At 36.9% G+C, this 18,578-nt stretch overlaps 2 protein-coding genes across 8 annotated transcripts in view; one reads left to right on the top strand and one right to left on the bottom strand.

The window, feature by feature from the left end:
- LOC141445739 (uncharacterized) overlaps positions 1-18,578 on the bottom strand; it is a 199,162-nt gene that overhangs the window by 141,567 nt on the left and 39,017 nt on the right. The gene's annotated exons all lie outside the window — the stretch shown is intronic.
- Nhe2 (Na[+]/H[+] hydrogen exchanger 2) overlaps positions 1-18,578 on the top strand; it is a 43,644-nt gene that overhangs the window by 18,702 nt on the left and 6,364 nt on the right. For 5 of the 7 annotated variants that reach the window (XM_072002797.1, XM_072002793.1, XM_072002792.1 and 2 more), the window contains 10 exons: positions 8,633-8,722; positions 10,371-10,441; positions 11,283-11,498; positions 12,573-12,708; positions 14,103-14,264; positions 14,376-14,445; positions 14,532-14,636; positions 14,917-15,018; positions 15,534-15,695; positions 18,082-18,258. In XM_072002797.1, coding sequence (XP_071858898.1) covers positions 8,633-8,722; positions 10,371-10,441; positions 11,283-11,498; positions 12,573-12,708; positions 14,103-14,264; positions 14,376-14,445; positions 14,532-14,636; positions 14,917-15,018; positions 15,534-15,695; positions 18,082-18,258 — 1,291 coding nt within the window. Of the gene's footprint in view, positions 1-8,632; positions 8,723-10,370; positions 10,442-11,282; positions 11,499-12,572; positions 12,709-14,102; positions 14,265-14,375; positions 14,446-14,531; positions 14,637-14,916; positions 15,019-15,533; positions 15,696-16,667; positions 16,745-18,081; positions 18,259-18,578 lie in introns of those variants that run through there. The other 2 variants (XM_072002798.1, XM_072002795.1) reach the window with 2 other exon arrangements.

Raw genomic sequence — 18,578 nt, 5'->3', positions numbered from 1 at the left:
ATTATAAACTACACTTTAGAATAAAATATAGAGTAACTTAATATGGATTCGTAGAAGGAATTTTATTAACAGAATCGAGAAGATGGATTAATCATTTTTTTAGTGAAAATAAATCGGTGAAATTATAAAAATTTATATCGATACTTTTTTGTAATTCTCGATAAAGGAATTAGTTTAAAAGCCTCTTTTATTATGCCAGCTATCAGTTTTCAATTAAAACGTGTATTTAGTAAAAAATTCGTCCCACGTCTATAGCTCGAAACAAAGTTACCATTCGATACGAATATATATAGAAATATTAAATATTTAATATCTGTTCGTGTCAGATCACGAACAAAATTTCTCTAATAGAAAGAACAATCGATCCAACATTCACGAAGAAGATAAATCGCAATCGTTATCGTATTTGCTTTTATTACTACAGATATTAACGTTATTAATAATAACTAGTAATACGACCAAGTATTACTGATAATACTAATATTTCCATACTCTTCGAGTTTCCCTCTAACCATTAATGATTACAATATTAAAATCTCCCAACCACTTTGTAACATTAAATATCATAAATCTCTTAATTCGGAGGTAGTCTTTGTAATTAACTATATTACAGGTCACGAAATGACGCTGTTAGCGTCATTCCAACCCCTTAGATATTATTAGAGTTGCGAAATTAAATAGAAAGGATGGAAGCGAGCGAGTCTTCGAGTTCGAGTCAGAACGTTTTCTTGTGTTTCGAGCGGTGGAATAACTCGGCGAACTTTTCATGGATATTTGCCTTAAAAGAAGACATTTAAGCAAATAGTTGAGATTTGTGCATTACGTTCTTTTCATCTCCGTTGCGAGCATTGTTACGTGCAGTTTCCATCTGGTACTATGGCCTCGGTTATGCTTGCTTTTACGTTTGCCATTATAACTTCATGCTGCCTCTCCTTTTTGCGTCTTTCGTCTCGATTGTCCCAATACATCCCAGAATTGTTTCGTAGACAACAGTTGTTTAAACCAATGAGGTTCAACGTTACTTTCCCGCGTAGTCTCGTTCCATTTCCGTAAAACTTTAAATTAAACTTCACCGTAATCTAACGCACGGTACGCTCCAATGTGTTTTCGTTATGTTACGTTTAAATATGAAGTTATTCCGTTGAGTTATTTGATCCGGCTGGATATTTGAGTCGCGCTAAATTTGACTAAAAAATAGTTTGCCTCGTAAAAATTTCAGCTACGAAGAATTTATAAGCGACTTATATTTGAAAACAGACTTAATCGTTAATGACGTAATAAACAGTGAAATATATCTCGTACGTTGGCAGCTCGACAGCCATAATTTTCTACGAGACATAATTTCTGCTTGTCGGAAGAAGAGAAATCTGCTTAACTAATTTTAATATTCTCCGTTGTAATTATCATAATCCAGTATTCTGTGTATATTACTCTATGATTTTATTCATTCTTGTACAATAGACTCCTCACCGACTCAAATTTTGTCGTTCTTTCGTTAATATATTAAAAGCTAGTAGTATTTCATAATATCGCGAGCTTTGTTATTCCGTGCAAAGTTCAAGATTGATTTTTAAGATGTTGTAGCTTGGCTGACACAAATAACCCATCCTACCTATGCCATACGAAGAGATAACAATAAAGAAAGGTCGCTCGATTCAGGAGAGAACGACGCGATAGTAGGAACACCCCCTACCTCTAAATCAACATTTCACCCCGAGAGCCCGTTGTTCGTGAGAAGTAAACTTTGAGAAATGTTGATTCAGACTCGAGAACCATTCATTGGCTCGGCTGGGCCGAAGCCATTCTTACAAATTTTCTCGATTCCCTCTGATTCTAATATACCGGGTACATCGATAGGTGAACCAAAGTTTCTCGGAAATGAATGATTTTTCGAAACTCTGAAAGGTCCCGGCATTAATAATTATTGGAGCACGCAGGTTAAAAGGTTCCAAGAAAGAAGAAACTTAAATGGCTTTTACCTCTAAGTATTTAAGATGACAGCTTTTAAGGTCTCTTCTCGTTTGTAAAATTAAAAAGCGGTTTAGATAAAACAAAAAAAAAAATGTTCAGGAAATGAAGTTACGTAAGAGGAAATGCAATTTCTTCGTCTTTGAGCATTAATCGTACTAATTTTTAATATTAGTACTGTTGAAGTGGTCACCGCTTCTAAGAAAACTCTACATCTGGTCTTTTTAGTTTCCTCAAGCACCGAAGCCATCGACAGCGTATAGACAAAAGACTGGGACGAAAGCAGACTATAAACAGTAGACAGGCGATTTTTCTTTTTTTCTTTTTCATTTGCGTTTATTTTACAATCAATTCTCGTTAGAGAATTTTAAGTAAATTTATCTGACGTGGTACATCTGTTCGATCCATTTATTGTAAATAAACTAATTGTAGTAAAGATCCTATAGAATAATATAAAAATCAAGCGGCTCGACCAACAAGAAGAAGAGTGCAAACGCAAAAGAATATCTCACTGTGATTAGTTCACGTAAACAACCATCGTTTCTTGTTTAACCAACGTCTGTTCAATCCATTTATTGTAAATAAACTGATTGTAGTAAAGATCCTATAGAATAATATAAAAATCGAGCGGCTCGACCAACAAGAAAAAGCGTGTAAACGCAAAAGAATATCTCGAGTCGAACGAAGAACAAAAAATTTCTTTTTATTTGGAAGAATTTTACAATCAATTCTCGTTGAGAATTATAAGTAAATTATTCTGGCGTGGTACTATGACATGGTTAATAAGTGTTTATAGTATGTTTGATTCTACTTGAATCTAGTGCTTAGGTCTAAGGTGCAATGTCTTTTCAGCCTGCGGATCTGTTCCGACGTGTCGAGTAGTTGAGTAATAGGGGTTTTTGGTGGTTGTTAACTCTTGTGCCGTGTCTATCGCTGAATTTGGATAATTCTTCTTTGACCGTGGGTATCTTAAGGTCGTGATGTATCGTTTCGTTGCTGACGTACCAAGGTGCATCTATTAGGGATCTTAGGGTTTTCGATTGGAATCGTTGAAGAATTTCTATGTTGGAATTACTCGCTGTTCCCCATAGTTGGATTCCATGAGTCCAAACAGGTTTTAATATGGCTTTGTATAGTGTAATTTTACTTTGCGTGTTTAAGTTGAAACGTCGGCCAGTAGAATTTTTTAAATTTTGCTTCGAGTTGTTTGGTTTTTTCTAAGATATGTTGTTTCCATGTCAATCTTTTGTCCAGAGTCATGCCCAGATATCTGACGACAGGCGACGATGGCTTCAGGGCTTCCAGTCATAGGGTAACACTGTCACGTCGGAGATACAAGAAATCGCGAAATTAACAGATCGCCGGTAATCTCCTCGCGTCGCAGTTCGAACAAAATAATTCTTTCACGAATAGGGTGGAGAAATTGAACTTCTTATACGATAATGGAATTTATTATATAAATCCAACAGAGCTACGGTTCAAAGTGTTACAACAGAACAATGTGTCGAGCACTAGTTTAGGAGGGTTTTTATATCGAGATTTTAGTTCCTTTGGAGGGATTATCGTCGGGTGTGTATCAAAGGTGGCTTTTTCGTTATTGTTTCGATAACTGTGGTATGCAAGATGTTTCGTCTACTTGATTACCGAGCGGGTGGCCTTCTAGAGCGTGTGACACTAGCGTGCGGTTCTGGACCAGCTCGAATTATGTTCCTACTAGTATTTACACTTCTGTATTAAAATATATTTTCTACTTTATATTTTATCCGCGCGTTCCTTTGTTCATACATCCAATAACCTCGACGTGTACTATCTAAAACATTCGTAGATATTCAACTAGAAAAAAAAACGCATATATAAATTATTCCAAGACATTTATTAAAAATAAAAGAAGATTATACCAAGGAAAAAACACAATTTCCTTCATTCCACTAAAACAAGATATATGGAAAGAACGAAAGGAAATATACAAACGTAGCTGAAACATTTATATTCGATTTGATCGTTGCTCGTGGAAACTACTTAATAACGTTCCATAAAAGGCTAGCAGCGATGCGACGTAGGGAATTCATATGCCGGAACCTGTTATCACAGTTTGTACTACTAAGTATCGTGGATACGCGTTAGCCGGGAAATACGCGAACATTCGCTACTTGTCTCGGTCATTTTGTCATTACAGCCAACTACTATCGAACTGTCGAGTTTTGCTCGACACGCGCGACTTTACAACGATCACCGCACACCGTCTAGTAAACGCAAACATACTGCGTTATAATATTTCCGATCGTAATATCGGTATATGCGTGAACATACCGCGTGGAGAAAATTCCTCTTTTTCTCTTCCTTTATTCTTCATGTGTGCATATGCATATTATATACATAGAATGCATCGAAAATCACGCTACAAGCCAAAGGGAGGTGATTGCTCGAATCTTGGAAATTTGTCAAAATTCAAATTATGGTGTCTTCCTGTACTTTTTATCTTATAAACTTTCCTCTGTCTGTACGAAGCTTTAAACGAAACAGTTACATTCTGTATCTTTTTATTTATCTTACCATATAATGTAACATACGTTTTACAAAAATATCGCATCATAAACCTAATAACAAAATTTTAGACGTAACTAATCATTGAAATATTAATATTAATATAATATAACTGAGCGTTATAATATTTCCGATCGTAATATCGATATATACGTGAACATACCACGTGGAAGAAATTCCTTTTTTTTCTTTTATATTGCATGTGTGCATGCATATATATATATAGGATGCATCAAAAATCATGGTACAAGCCAAAGGGAGGTGATTGCTCGAATCTTGGAAATTTGTCAAAATTCAAATTATGGTGTCTTCCTGTACTTTTTATCTTATAAACTTTCCTCTGTCTGTACGAAGCTTTAAACGAAACAGTTACATTCTGTATCTTTTTATTTATCTTACCATATAATGTAACATACGTTTTTCAGAAATATCGCATCATAAACCTAATGACAAAATTTTAGACGTAACTGATCATTAGACGAATACTTTCTACGCCTACTGTAAGCGAGACGTTCTTTTGTCCGCCATTTTATGTGCAAGAAACTTGACGATGTCTTCTTCAGCGTTGCCTTAGAAATTTTACAATGTCTCCGGCATTTCTCTTGTAAGTTATCGCGCTATGCAAAAGGATCGTGCCGGATATCGCGGAGCGTGCCGTCGATATCGAATTTCCGATCGACTGCGCGACAAAGTCGATGGTGTTTCTAGACTTAATGGAGGCCCAGAGCGGTAGTTCCGCGGAGGTCGCAAACAGGACGCGCCTTCAGGATGAAAGGAGCATGTTTTTCTATCCAGTCGTTTTTTGCTCCAGGCGCTTTAACCGTTGCAGTTTAATTACATTGCTATTCTATTTGGCCACGCTTCTTTTAAACTCGATTTAATTCATCAGCGAAGAAATTCGACGAAATTAAAACGAATAACTATGTAGGAAATGTTAATAAATTGCATTGGACTTTTCCATCCAGTCTCGCGATATTTTTGTCCCAAAACACACGCAAAGATACGATCTCTATATTACAATTATTCGTATCAAGTTATCTCTTCCTTTAAATTAATTTAATCAAATACAAATAGTTTCTTTCCATTAAAGGAATTTACGTAAAAATCAGAATAAATGATGTATTTAATAAAGAAGTAGTATTTATGGCAGATAAATATGGACACCTCGATTAATTGTCACCTCTTTTTCATATATACGAATATGGTCAATTCCTTTCCTCGTCAATTATTTCATTTAATGTCCAATATCTGATTAATAGAAACGTTTATCTAAATACGTCATCTACTTCATTCACGGAAGTTTTTAATAAATAGCCGCCCCCTAATCTTGAAAACTCTACATACGAATATCCCCAATAACTTTGTATAGAATCGTTAAGGTTATTTGATGTAGGTGGATACAAAGAAACGCGTGGATAAATTGTAAGGTATTGTAAGTATATATATATTGTGAATATTAAAGTACAAAGTGTGAAATACAACGTAAGCTGGTCCAGATCCGCACGCTAGCAATGTTACCCTGAGACTAAACGAACCCCGAAGCCAACACGTACCCGCTTATGGTCTGTCCTTGACGCATTCTTTTGTCTATGCGCTGTCGATGGCTTCGTTGCTCGAGAAAACCGAAGACCAGATGTAGAGTTTTCTTAGAAGTGGCGATCACTTCAACAAGAATAAAATTAACGATGGAATATCGAATGAAATTAATTTCTCCGAATTACACGTCTTTCGTTGAATATCTTCCCTCTAATAATCTTCCTGCACCTTTCACCTTTTAAAATTTTTAAACCTTCTTTCCTGCGATCCACTGGAGTGAAGAACCACCCGTCAATTCGTATCGACCTATAATGCGTTCGAATATAATACGCGCAATCACTATGCTTTAGTAGTACACATTTATAATAGAGCCAGGCAATCGATGAGTATCGACATAAAGAAAGGTCATCGTCGATTACGTATTTATAACGCAGCTAACAAAAAGTCACGCTGCACACGTGCCGCATCCTCTAAATTGTATATACAAGGTGTATGAAAAATTGTGATACAAGTATGGTTGTTCGTATAGAATTAAGTGAAAGATCTAGAGAAGAATTTCGCCATACGAAGCTTTATTTCCGGGAAAATCGAATTTGCAAGTTTGTCGAATACACGTGAACTTGATGTAACTCCCAAGATTCTAAGGACAGCAACGAACAATCGATAGAAGTGTATTCCATAAACAATGGCGAATAAGAGAAAGTTCGCTCGTTAAAAATAGTGAATTTACTACAAGAGAGTATTAGTATGGTGATTGATTACGATTAGACAGTTTATTAGCGTTTGTAAAAGGTACATATGTTATTTCAAGAATATTTGTTCGATAATTCGTGTCACTGTGCGTCCCTGCATGCACTTTAACGTGACGTGCAATTTGCAAGAAAAAGAAATGCACTCAAATATGTGCGAGAAGTCTTCAGGGACTTTGAAAGCTTCTGAAAGAAATGACCCTTGGGTAATAATAATCTTTGCGGCGTGTTTTCCTTTGATATCTTGATTGTATCACCGTAACATAATGATAATATTTGGGTGATTATTTTTACATGGAACGCCTTAAATATATTATATTTATTCGTTACTTTTGTTAAACATTATTCCATTTTGTAATTCAGTGACGTTTACACTTTAAACTTTCTTTCGTTCGCCACTGTAAATCAATGGAAAGTAATGTCAACTCTTGACTGTGGGGGCATAAATACTACCATGCTCGATGTATAAATATTGATAATATGCAAATATCGGAATCTAAATATTAAATAGGCGGATTGAACGATTAATTTAGAGTTAGACTTGAAACTATTCGTTTCCTTGCTAATTATGTGAATAGATTCGTAGATATGAAAGCTTGTTATATAATAAATCATAATTTCTAACTTTAAATATACTTCCTTTAAATATAAATTACATATCGTGAGCAGATAACTATAATACGTTAGAAATATTAAAAAAAATTGCGAGGTTTATTTCGACCCCACCCTGCCAATTAAACGACGACCCTTTAACCCTTTGCACTCGGAATTTTATTTCAATTTCGTTGGCAGCAGCTCCCAACGCTTTTAAGTGTTTTATTTGAAATTTACTTGAACTAAAAAATGAGAGAATTTAAATAAATAAAGGAAGAAAAGAAATTCGCTCGAATACCAGTTTTATTCACACTATCGTTGTATTTTGTAATTTTCATGTGTATGATATATCTTGAAATAATTTCCAGGACGCAATCCTGCCTTTCTTTCGCACGTTTCACAAAAAAGATGGGACTGAAAGAATGTCGAGTGAGACTCGACAAAGGAGCTCCCGAGATAAAAACTCATGTCGAGTCAGACTCGACATAGCAGTGCAAAGGGTTAATCAGCCATCGGTGTAATATCACATCTGGCGGTGTATTCAAATTCTCTGAAAACGTGTCTAAAGTAATACGTGCAATTGTGAGATAAAATATTTGGCAATTTAAATTTGTAATTGCAGCCACAAAAAGATATCGCGAAAATAGGTACAATTGGGCGCAATGCAAAAATCATCGTTCTTCTTCTATTTCTACATTTGAATCTTCAATTTAACATTCCTGTTCTCTTTCTACATTTAAATTTCCTCGTTTAGAGCCCCATATTTAAATCTAATATTCTTCCGCAATACCCCTAAATTTAAATCTTCTTTCTGGCGTCCTTTTTCTGTTTCTACGTGTAGATCGTCTACCTAATACTCGTATATACTTACAATCATTTACAAAAGTATCCAGCCACCTAAATATTTTATATTCGGTGCTTAAAATATCATTTTTCAATCTACTCTATCTTCAAACTATTGAACTCCATCGCATTAGGGTAACGTAATGAATATTTGCGAAAAAGAGATTTTACCCTCAAACTTTCTCTTTATCATTTTATAATTCTACATAAAATATACCAATCGCATAATCCTCGATTTGGTATCTCGCTAACAAACGGTATCAGTCTGAATCCTAGCTCGATCTAATCTAATCTGCATTTGCCAACCGACAATTTAATATCACCCTTCGTCCATCCAACACATTCATTTGCAATGATTCTATTAAAAAAAGATCCACTGTCGGAAACTCTATTTCCAGGGAATCACGATCAAGCCGCTCGTAAAAATCCTGAACGTGAAACGGGCAGAAAAGAAGAAACCTACCATGAACGAGAGGATCCACGAACGGGTAAGTTGTTCATTGTCTTCTACTATTTGTATTTGCCTGGAAAAAAAAAGAAACGTCTGAAACCGGCGATCAGCCATAACGAGCAAAGTGCCACGCTTTGCGATCGATCGCTTAATAAAAAGGTAGCGAGTGAGTAGATTGCGTCGGGGAAAAAGAGCGGAGAACAGCGGCGCGTTGTATAAATTATAGAGGACGCGTGGTTATACGCCCTTATCGTTCGTGCAAATATTAAAAAAGAGCAGCGAGCCACGATACACGGGAAAATCAATAATCGTTCGTTGGCCGATGTGTACGAGAAGATTGCACTGATTTTCACCGGTAGCCATATTTTCGTAAACGAACGCTGCTGGACGAAAAGAGCGATTTCCTACGCTTCGTTTTACGTTTGCCACGCGTAGCATTCGTAATAAATTTTTATGCGTATACTATGCGCGTTAATGCGAAGCATTTTGAAACTTCACTGGCGCTGTAATGGTCATACGTATTGGCAAAGTTTGAAGCTAGTCCGATAGCATACAGGATGTTCCGTTTATCTTGTCCGCTACCACTGCGAAATGTCCACAGGTGACTATAAATAATATTCCTATTCCGAACAAAGATTCAGTCAGATATCTGGGCGTGACACAGGACAGAAGAATGACACGGGAACGACACATCGTAGATAAATCCAAACAATTTAAATCAAAATTTAAAAAAATTCCGCTGGCTCATTGTCAGACGTTCCGATTTGATCGCTCAGAGTAAAATAATGCTACAGAAGGTCATATTAAAACCTGTTTGAACCTATGGGATCCAACTATGGGGAACAGCGAGTAATTCCAACATAGAAATTCTTCAAGGATTCCAATCGAAAACTCCAAGATCCTTGATAGGCGCACCTTGGTACGTCACCAACGAAACGGTACATCGCGAAGAAATATCCAAATTCAGTAACAGATACAACATAGGAGTAAACAACTACCAAAACCCATTAGTTTCTCAATTACTTGACACAACGGATCGGATCCGTAGGCTAAAAAGACATTAGCCTTTAGATTTAAGCATTAGATTCGACTAGAATCAGACAAACGATAAACACTCATTAAAGACGACATAGTACCACGTCAGAATAATTGACTTATAATTCTCAATGAGAATTGATTGTAAAATTCTTCCAAATAAAAAAAAAAATCTTGTCCGCTATAATATCTTCGTTACTTTTGTAGATACAGGAAAATGTACGAGGAAAAAGTTCTTTGGTTCAGAACGGCGAATATCGTGATTAATGATTTTTTTTTCCTTCCAAGGTCATTCTTTTCGACTGTAACCGAATACGGAAACTAAGAAATATCGTAGATAATTACTTGTTTAATAATTCTTCTTATCTGTGGAAAACGCACGCGTCGTACTAATTGTGTTGTAACTAAATGTATACATTTTCAGAATCGTTTAAAATTTTGCCAATATAACGACGATAGTTGGATGTTGTTACAGCGTTGATGAACTTTCAGAATGTTTCGTATAACACGCGTAATACGTTCATAGAAAATGTCGGCAAATGTGGGAATGTTTTCGTAAACCGGCGTTGAAATATCTTGCTGGATAAGGGAAATAACAAGCGCGTGATAAATCCGGCGGAGTAAAGGAAAATGGCATCTCCGTTTTACAGATAATGGACCACGTGATGGCTGGGGTCGAGGACATTTTGGGCAAGCACGGCAATTACCATGTTCGAGACAAGTATGCATAATTTCTGAATATATTACGTTGTATAACGAATATCGTTGCAGGCTAAAGAATAACACGAAATTACGCTTTTTATTGCCGTAATTCAAAGTAAGCACCGCCTGAATTGATTTCAATTTCGAAGTAAAATATAGCGTTCTTTTTCTGTCTTTTGAAATGATTTAACCAAATCTACGCTCGTAAAGTCGAACATCTTTGTAAACTGTTTAAAAAATATCGTTAAATCGTTGAATGAAATGATAGACCTTTTACAAACGTACAAGTTACGAATGAAAATAATCGTGGAATATTTGTTCATCATAAAATGACCGTAATATAAGATGTTGTTGAAAAGTGACACTTATCATGCAACAAACTAGCGTTTAACGTTTGTTAACATCGAACATAACATTTTCTCTGGCGTTCGCGTTCTTTCCGCCTCTGATTCTTCTCGTACGTTGAAAAACACGAGCAAAGTTTATTGACTTTTCTCTCCCCTAGTAGGATGACTCACGAGTCGTTGAAGATGGTGATGCGGGATGCAGATGATCCTGATCACCAGAGTACATTCACCGTCGTAAATTATTTGCTATGGTTTCACGATAGACAATTTTCCTAATCTTTTTATTAATTTAATCTAATTATTGTAACATGTCCATTTTAAATCCCAAGTAGAAGAGAAACGACGCTATTTTGAGAAATATCATAAAAATCAAACTCCAACGTATCTATATTAACGACGTCCTTTTAAAACGATTTTTTAAATCTATCAATTCTTTGATCGCGTGATCTGATATTTCGTCTTTAAATATTCGTTCCTCGTTTCATTATCTTGTTTCTTTCTTTCGTTTCACAGATTCAAGAGGTTCGATAATAAATTCGTTCGTCCGTACCTAGTGAGAGATCACTGTGGCGCGGAACCGAAAATATTGGAAACGTACTCGAAGCTGGCGATGAAAGACGCTTTGGATTACATTAGAAGGAACGCGTCCACCATTGGCAATATCAGCGGAACTGAAAGCATGTCCGCGATATTCCGCAACTATAGCAACACAGGACAGTTCAATGGAAGGTAGGGCTCCATTCTTTTCTTCCCTCGACTCTTCGCTTCTCGTTCCATCCTTTCCAATCGTTGGCACGCTGAGTTATCTTCCTTCGTACCTGACCTGTTTACTTCCACAATAAGGAGCACGATGAATGCTTCTTTGATCGTAACAGATGTGTACGCCATCCCTTTGTCGCCCTGGTAAAAATGTATTAATTATCGAGGAAAGTTTTCCCGGTGAAACGGAAGAAATCGTTGCGAATGAAATTTCTTTCAGCTCGATCCGCCTCCCAGTCCAATGCTTTGTTTCCGTTAATTCGGTGTCACAAAAAATTGACAATGGAGTTAAAATATTCTGACTGAATCGTTTGTTAAAATTATTTCACGTATAATCCTTTTTACCTTTAACTTTTTTTATCAATTAAGACACGCGAAAATTTGATTCGAGGATTTTCTTACTTATCAACCTGGAAACAAATTAAACAAGTAATTCTATTACAGTAAAAATTCTATTCGTCGTATTAACGGAAAAGCATCAAATATAGAGATGTACATGTCGAATAATCATAAAAATATCGCTTACGTTTCGACTGTTTCGTTTAAATCATGACCAATTAGTCGTACAAGCTTCGTACCTTTACAACGTAGCACCTTTGGGCATCTTGTAAAACATAGATGAAAGTTTCTTTTCTTCCTCGCATCACGTACATTTTCTTATACCTTTCGTTTTAATCCCTTTGGTAGAAGCTTTATACACTTTCATACATTTATCGTCGACAACACCGTTAACGAAAAAGAAACGGAAGAAGCAATTTCTATTATTGTAAAAGTCCCGTCACATCGGTGAGATCGACAGGACACGACACGAAGTAACTTTCCATCCGGTGCAATGTCCTGTTATATGCTGCAGCGTTAGAAAACGCCGTAGGGTGTCGATGACTCCCTCCATGACTCACCCCGTATACACCCTGGCCAAGGAGCATAACCGAAGATAAGTCTGCATTGTATCTCGATTGAACGGTGGACCCTCCTCGAAACACAGTATCGATCTTCAAGTGGCAGCCCGTCATAAAAATGTAGTCTCATTCTTTCTCCTTCCAGTCCGAGTTGCAGCCAGCTTGAAGCGGGCTGGAATATTGATCTCCAAGAACTGGAGTACAACCCTTCCAAGAAGGACTTGACTGACGCCAGGATCCACCACCTATTGGCCGAAGAACTTTGCAAGCCATACAAGAGGGTAAGAAACTCACTTTTTGCTGAGTATTCAGATTTTTATGTGTATGTATATATATATATGTCGGAGATGAAGAGACGCCGGAGCCTTTCTTTCGGAATATTTGGATAGGTCCCCGATACTCCAGTCCAGACTTTTTATTATAATCGTACTTAAACAATAAAACTGAGAAACAGCTGTTTATGAGTCAAGTCAATTATGATTGTCCGAGATTTATGACAGTGGGCTTGGGCTCGAAGTGACATAACGGGTCACTGAACGTAGCCACGGTCACGGGAGGGACGTGTACCTAACAAAGGTATAAAGTAATTAAATAACTCTCCTTAAAAACAGCGATTGACCCGAGGAATACGGAGAGGAGTATATGAGGGCAGTTCCACTTGGACCGAGGTGCAATCCGATAAGTTCGACCAGCCCAGTGAACACGTACGTCGAGTTCCTAATCGCGATCGTCATCCCGTTGACCGTGTATCTCGAGCACTCGATCATCGATATCACTTGTTAACTTTTGTAATACATTCCCGTAAACAAACGTCATGTGGTATAAGACAACTATGGACAACTCGCGGCAAAACTCGTCACACGCCCCGTTTTCCAAAGATGATCCGACATATATATACATATGGTGTATGCATGTCCCTGAAAACCTTGCCAACGAGACTGGTTTTTTCTCGAAGGATAATCGTATCGTTGCTTGGAATTTCACCTGTCGATTTTATCCTTTAGCTATATCACGTAATGGTATTGTGCGAGACTTAGAAGACAAGTGGTACGAGTGGTGAGATCTGCAATTTGAGAAAATCGCAGCTTTGAAAGTTTCAGATTCCAGAAGACTTAGTCTTCTTCGTCAATTGCGAAGCTTTTCGAGACAAACGCGCATAAGACAAAATGAATGGAATAAATTGTATTGGAAATTTCTATTGTTATTTTTCAACGTTTGCCACGTCAGAATTTAGATAGTGTGAATTTAATTTTGTTCTTCTCGTATTTAGAAATAAAAATTTCGTAGTTATTCATAGTTTTCGTGAAACGGAGTATTAATATTTGAGATCAACTTATTAAAATTCCATATGTTAGTTTATATTTTGTACTCTCTCTTTCTCTTGATGAAATGAAAATCGACATCGACAGCTAAATTCCACCTACAACGCTTAATTTCATTTGCAATACGTAAGACTCGTTTAAGTTGCTCGCACGCGTGGCGATCGAAAGAAGAATAACAAATACTCGAAGAGACTTTCGAACCGCCTCGAACTATTGAATCTGCGTGTGCTTCTTTGCCACGACGATTAGTCGAACTGTGTCGCATGTATGTATTCGTATATATGTATATGTTAGAAAAAATCCTGCACAAACGAAAAGAACGAAGGCGAATGAGCAAAAACGTTTCTCTACAGCATGGAACAAAACTGTTGCAGCATCGGCGTCTAAGCTACAGTCGACACGCGGTGAACGATCGCGATCTCTCGACCCAAGTCAATTACAAAATGCACATGAACATACGTCGGATGATGGGAGAGCACAAGCATCGTCACAAGCGCAGTAAAAAATTACTCAAAGTAAGAATGTTCTCGCGTTGACGCGTGTTCTTCCAGTTTATACGAGTTTCCATTATATATCCTATTCGATTTGCAATTAAAATGTCGTTCCTTCTCTCAACCGAACCGTAGGACGGTAAGCAGAATCACGTGAGTTTTCCGGAGTTCCAGCAAAATGGCTCGACGAAGTTGTTCACACAAGGTAAAATTGGCGAAAGAGATATCGATGCCTTTTTCCGACGGAAAAAAAGGATCTCGTTTGAATACGTGAATTTTCATTGAACGTAGATTACATCAATGGCGTCCTGTACGAATTGGAGAACGGAGACACCTCAAAGCCTTCGAGCAAAGAGGACTGGGACTCGGCGATTACTTTCACAGCTCGTACTTCCGGTAAGAACAGCCTTTCTCTTCTTCTTGTTTTCTACCTTTTTCGTTCATTTCAGCGAAGCTTTCGGCTACGTCGCGTCGTCGATAGAAAACGACAAAGTTCTGGAATTATCCTCTCATCCTCGCGCCGATTCTTTTGAGAAATTAGTTCCGCGGAAGATAATTCAACGAGACTTCTTGTCGAAGCGTGTCTTTTGAATATAAAACAGGAGAAGAAAAGGTGTAGCAGCTAATTCCTGTCCCGATTCATAGTTATAATTTTCCCGTCGCTCGATTTCCGTAGACTCGTTGAACGTGAACGTGGACAACCACCACGGCGCCACCACCACTACCTCAATGGACACCATAAATACCGACGATCCCGATATGAAATTAGGACGCGACGGTGAGTTCTTCCTCGTTGTTGTTGAGATCGTTCGTCTTTCGATGGAAATCCCGTTCCTTGTGCAAGTGTCGAGTACTTTGCACGATTTAACCGTCTTTGAAATTCCTTTCGACAGCGTAAGAAAAATTGTCGGATACTCTGATAGCGAAAAAGATTAAGATGATTCGGCTGCCAAAATTTCTGCCAAATCTCGTAAAGTTTCTTTAACCTACGAAGCATTTCCTTCCTATTTTGAAATATCTCTTACGAATTCGCGAATCTTTTAGTATCAAAGGAAATTCTAATTTCGTAGAATATCAACCTTTGAAGCGTAAAAATCTTATTCGAAATTTCGTTTCTTCCTGAAATGATTTTGAAATTTTTGTCAAATTCTTTGATGATAGAAAAGGGTAACCATTTTCCCTCTTAAAATCTTCGTCGTACCTGACAGAGTTGTTTGAAAGTTTCAAGTTCTTCCCGTGATTTGTATTAGTAATATCGAAGTAGTAATAATACTATTATTTCTCGAATTGTAGAAACCTACAGGGTAACGACACCAACAGCCACGGAGACCATGTTGCCATGGAAGCGAGAAGACGATTACGATTCCGGGCACCCGATTAAACAGAATGAATTCCCTGCTTGGTGTTCAAACAAGGAGTACCTGGCTTACAGTTCCCCATCAGCCACATTCTTAGGTACGATCGATTAAATAATCCACTCGATACCACGAATACGTCATCTCGCCACGCGTATTAGATACAAATTTCTGATAATACTCGGTCGTAGTTTTGTTACACCATGCACTCTGTTTTTCATTAAATCAACAACGTGTTAAAGAAAGGTGATTCATGAAACGAACGAAATAAACAGTGTTTAAAAATTGCTTCAAAATTTACTCGTATCGGATTATTAAATGTTTATTCAATGTATTAACTATTTAGAGAATCAAATAGAGTTACTCGTAGCGAAAGAATTATCGAATCGTCCTTTTTTTAACAGTCTTTAAAAATAATACCCAAATTATACTCTCCGACACCTACTGGAAACCTTAACATACAGCTACTTTTCTATGGGGCTCGGGTAACCCCTCTCGCGTTAGAGAGAAGAATCTACTCTATGTATTTCCATCAAGTTATTCGAGATATATTTTGAAACTTTTACGCGTTGTTTCAGGTATTCCCTACAACGTACATTTTTCCATCCAAGGTTGATTCGATATTGGTACTGATACTGGTATTCGATACTGGTATAAGTAGCCGTGATACAAAATTACTTTCGTTCTAAATGAATAAAACAAAATTAAGGTTTGTTATATTATCGCTGTCCCTGCAAAAGTCATTACATCATTGCGCAGAAGAAATATAACACGAAGTAGGAATTTTAAAATAAAGTTGTCAAACCAGTTATTTCGACTGGTGTGGTAGTTCTAGCGTTAATAAACCAGCTAAATATTAGTTAATCTATTATAGCTAATATTAGTTAAAACTAATAATAATCTTGGACCAAATCAACAATTTTTCCAATATTCAATTATATTCTAAAACTTGTATCTATATATATAAAATATTTAATTGTAGGTTCGTATATGAAAAGAGAATATTTTTGACTGTCGATTCGGCTAATAGACAAAAAGGTACGTAAAATGTTGAAAAAACGCTGCTTTACAGGAGAGCCGTATTTGCGAGAGCGGGCCAGCTTAACGAGCTCGGAGGATACTAGCCTCGGACTTCCGGCCGAACAACATGTAAATGTTATCTTCAAGTCGTCTCAAAATTTCTGTGTCGTTTTTTTCTTTTCTCTCGATCTATAAAGCGAATGTGTTTTTTCTTTCGATCTTTGGGTTACCCAATCCCCTTTCGAACTCTTTAAATACACTCACACGTACACTACACACTTACATACACAAAGCACCTTGTCACCATAATACACGATTGATTGTGCATCACACATGATCGATCTTATCGGATCTTTCGTGCATATTCTCAGCCTCGAACTATCGATTCAGAACACTTTTGTGTTGCCAAGTTCTTCCACGAGCACTTCTCTGTGTTTCACATTTTTCTACGATGTACAGGGTGTTTCGGTTACTTTGGCCAGCTGAAACATCGATGTTCGTTGCTATCGGCTTGCTTTGTCGATGTGAAAATTTAAGGATTGATCGAGCTTGTAAATATATTTGTCGAATTACACACGCTGTAGCTAAAAATTGTGAATAACAGAACGTTCTTTTCATTCGGTTTATACGTTTGGTGCAGAGAATAAAATCAAAAATGCAAATGCAAATTTTTGACACCTATTTGTTATATTGAAAATTTGGTGATTTTGTCATATAAAAGGTGAAATTGTATCTCGTGAAGGAAATAACGGTACGGATACTTGTGATTGGTAGTAGTGCACGTCGGAACATTGGGTTCTCAAAATTTACGATAACTGTTTTTTTCAATCGAATGCAAACCATTTTTAAATGTCCTAGCGTTATTAATCTTTATTTAACCGGATGGTGTTGATGTTCGGTTATCAAGTTCCCTCGCAGCAACGAGCACAAATGGTTAATAACGGCTGTAATTCATTAAATGCGGTGGTCCATAGATTTTTATTCGCTTAACGTGTATTCGATGAGAAATGGGCTAATATCCTGAGCCATATATTCAAACTTTATTCAAACAAATGCAATTTTCCTCGTTTCGTATAATAGATACGATGTAATGATTTTTAAATTATGTTCGTGTCCTCGTCCAATGAACGAAAGTAGAGAAACAGAATAAAGACGATAATACGAGCACTACGATATGAGTAACACTCTTCGTTTTATTAAAGCTACATCTTCTTATTAGATTTTGGAACAAAACGTGTAAGTAGATAAAACTTGAAAAATTAAAATGGACTTATCATAGCTTTCTCGCCTGTCGTCTTTATTACGTGCATAATCTAGAAAAACGATCAACTTTGTGCACTTTCTCTTAACACAGATTTTCCAAAAGAGAGAGAGGGAGAGAGAGAGAGAGATATTAGAGGTGGTCGAACCGAAACACTCGATGAATCTTCATTAACCTCGTTAGTAACACTTGCTTCTAATTAAAGGTGGAATCGAGCAGCCAAAGGTCCAGTCAGTAATTGGTCTATTCCGTGGTGAGAGTGTGTGCACCCCGGATGGTATCGATTGCCAGGAAACTGTGGACGAGCGTGACGAGTACACGTTGACGGGGACAGAACAGACGGAGGATTCGCCTACGAAAACCTTCAGTGAATATGAGAAAGGTAAGACGGTAAAAATCATCGAACTATATATATATATATATATAGTAGTGTATCATAATACAGTACAATAATGTAAAGTTTTAGATTTCAATGTTGACTATGATTTTAAAAGAAAATTGTAAAGCTTAAACGATGCAACATATAAGATCTATGTAATGCAGTTTTAGAAAAAATTCAATGTTCTGTTTATGAAATGAACGACAAAGATTTGGAGTTTCTCGAGAAGATATAATTAATAAAGATGAAGCGTAGCGAGGTATATAAACCACGTTAAAGACGTCGTAAATTCAGCCAAGTATTAAATATACTCGACATTGAGT

This window comes from Bombus fervidus, chromosome 4, assembly GCF_041682495.2.
Source record: "Bombus fervidus isolate BK054 chromosome 4, iyBomFerv1, whole genome shotgun sequence".
In the NCBI taxonomy this organism is placed as follows: domain Eukaryota; kingdom Metazoa; phylum Arthropoda; class Insecta; order Hymenoptera; family Apidae; genus Bombus; species Bombus fervidus.
This window is presented reverse-complemented; position numbering and strand designations above follow the sequence as displayed.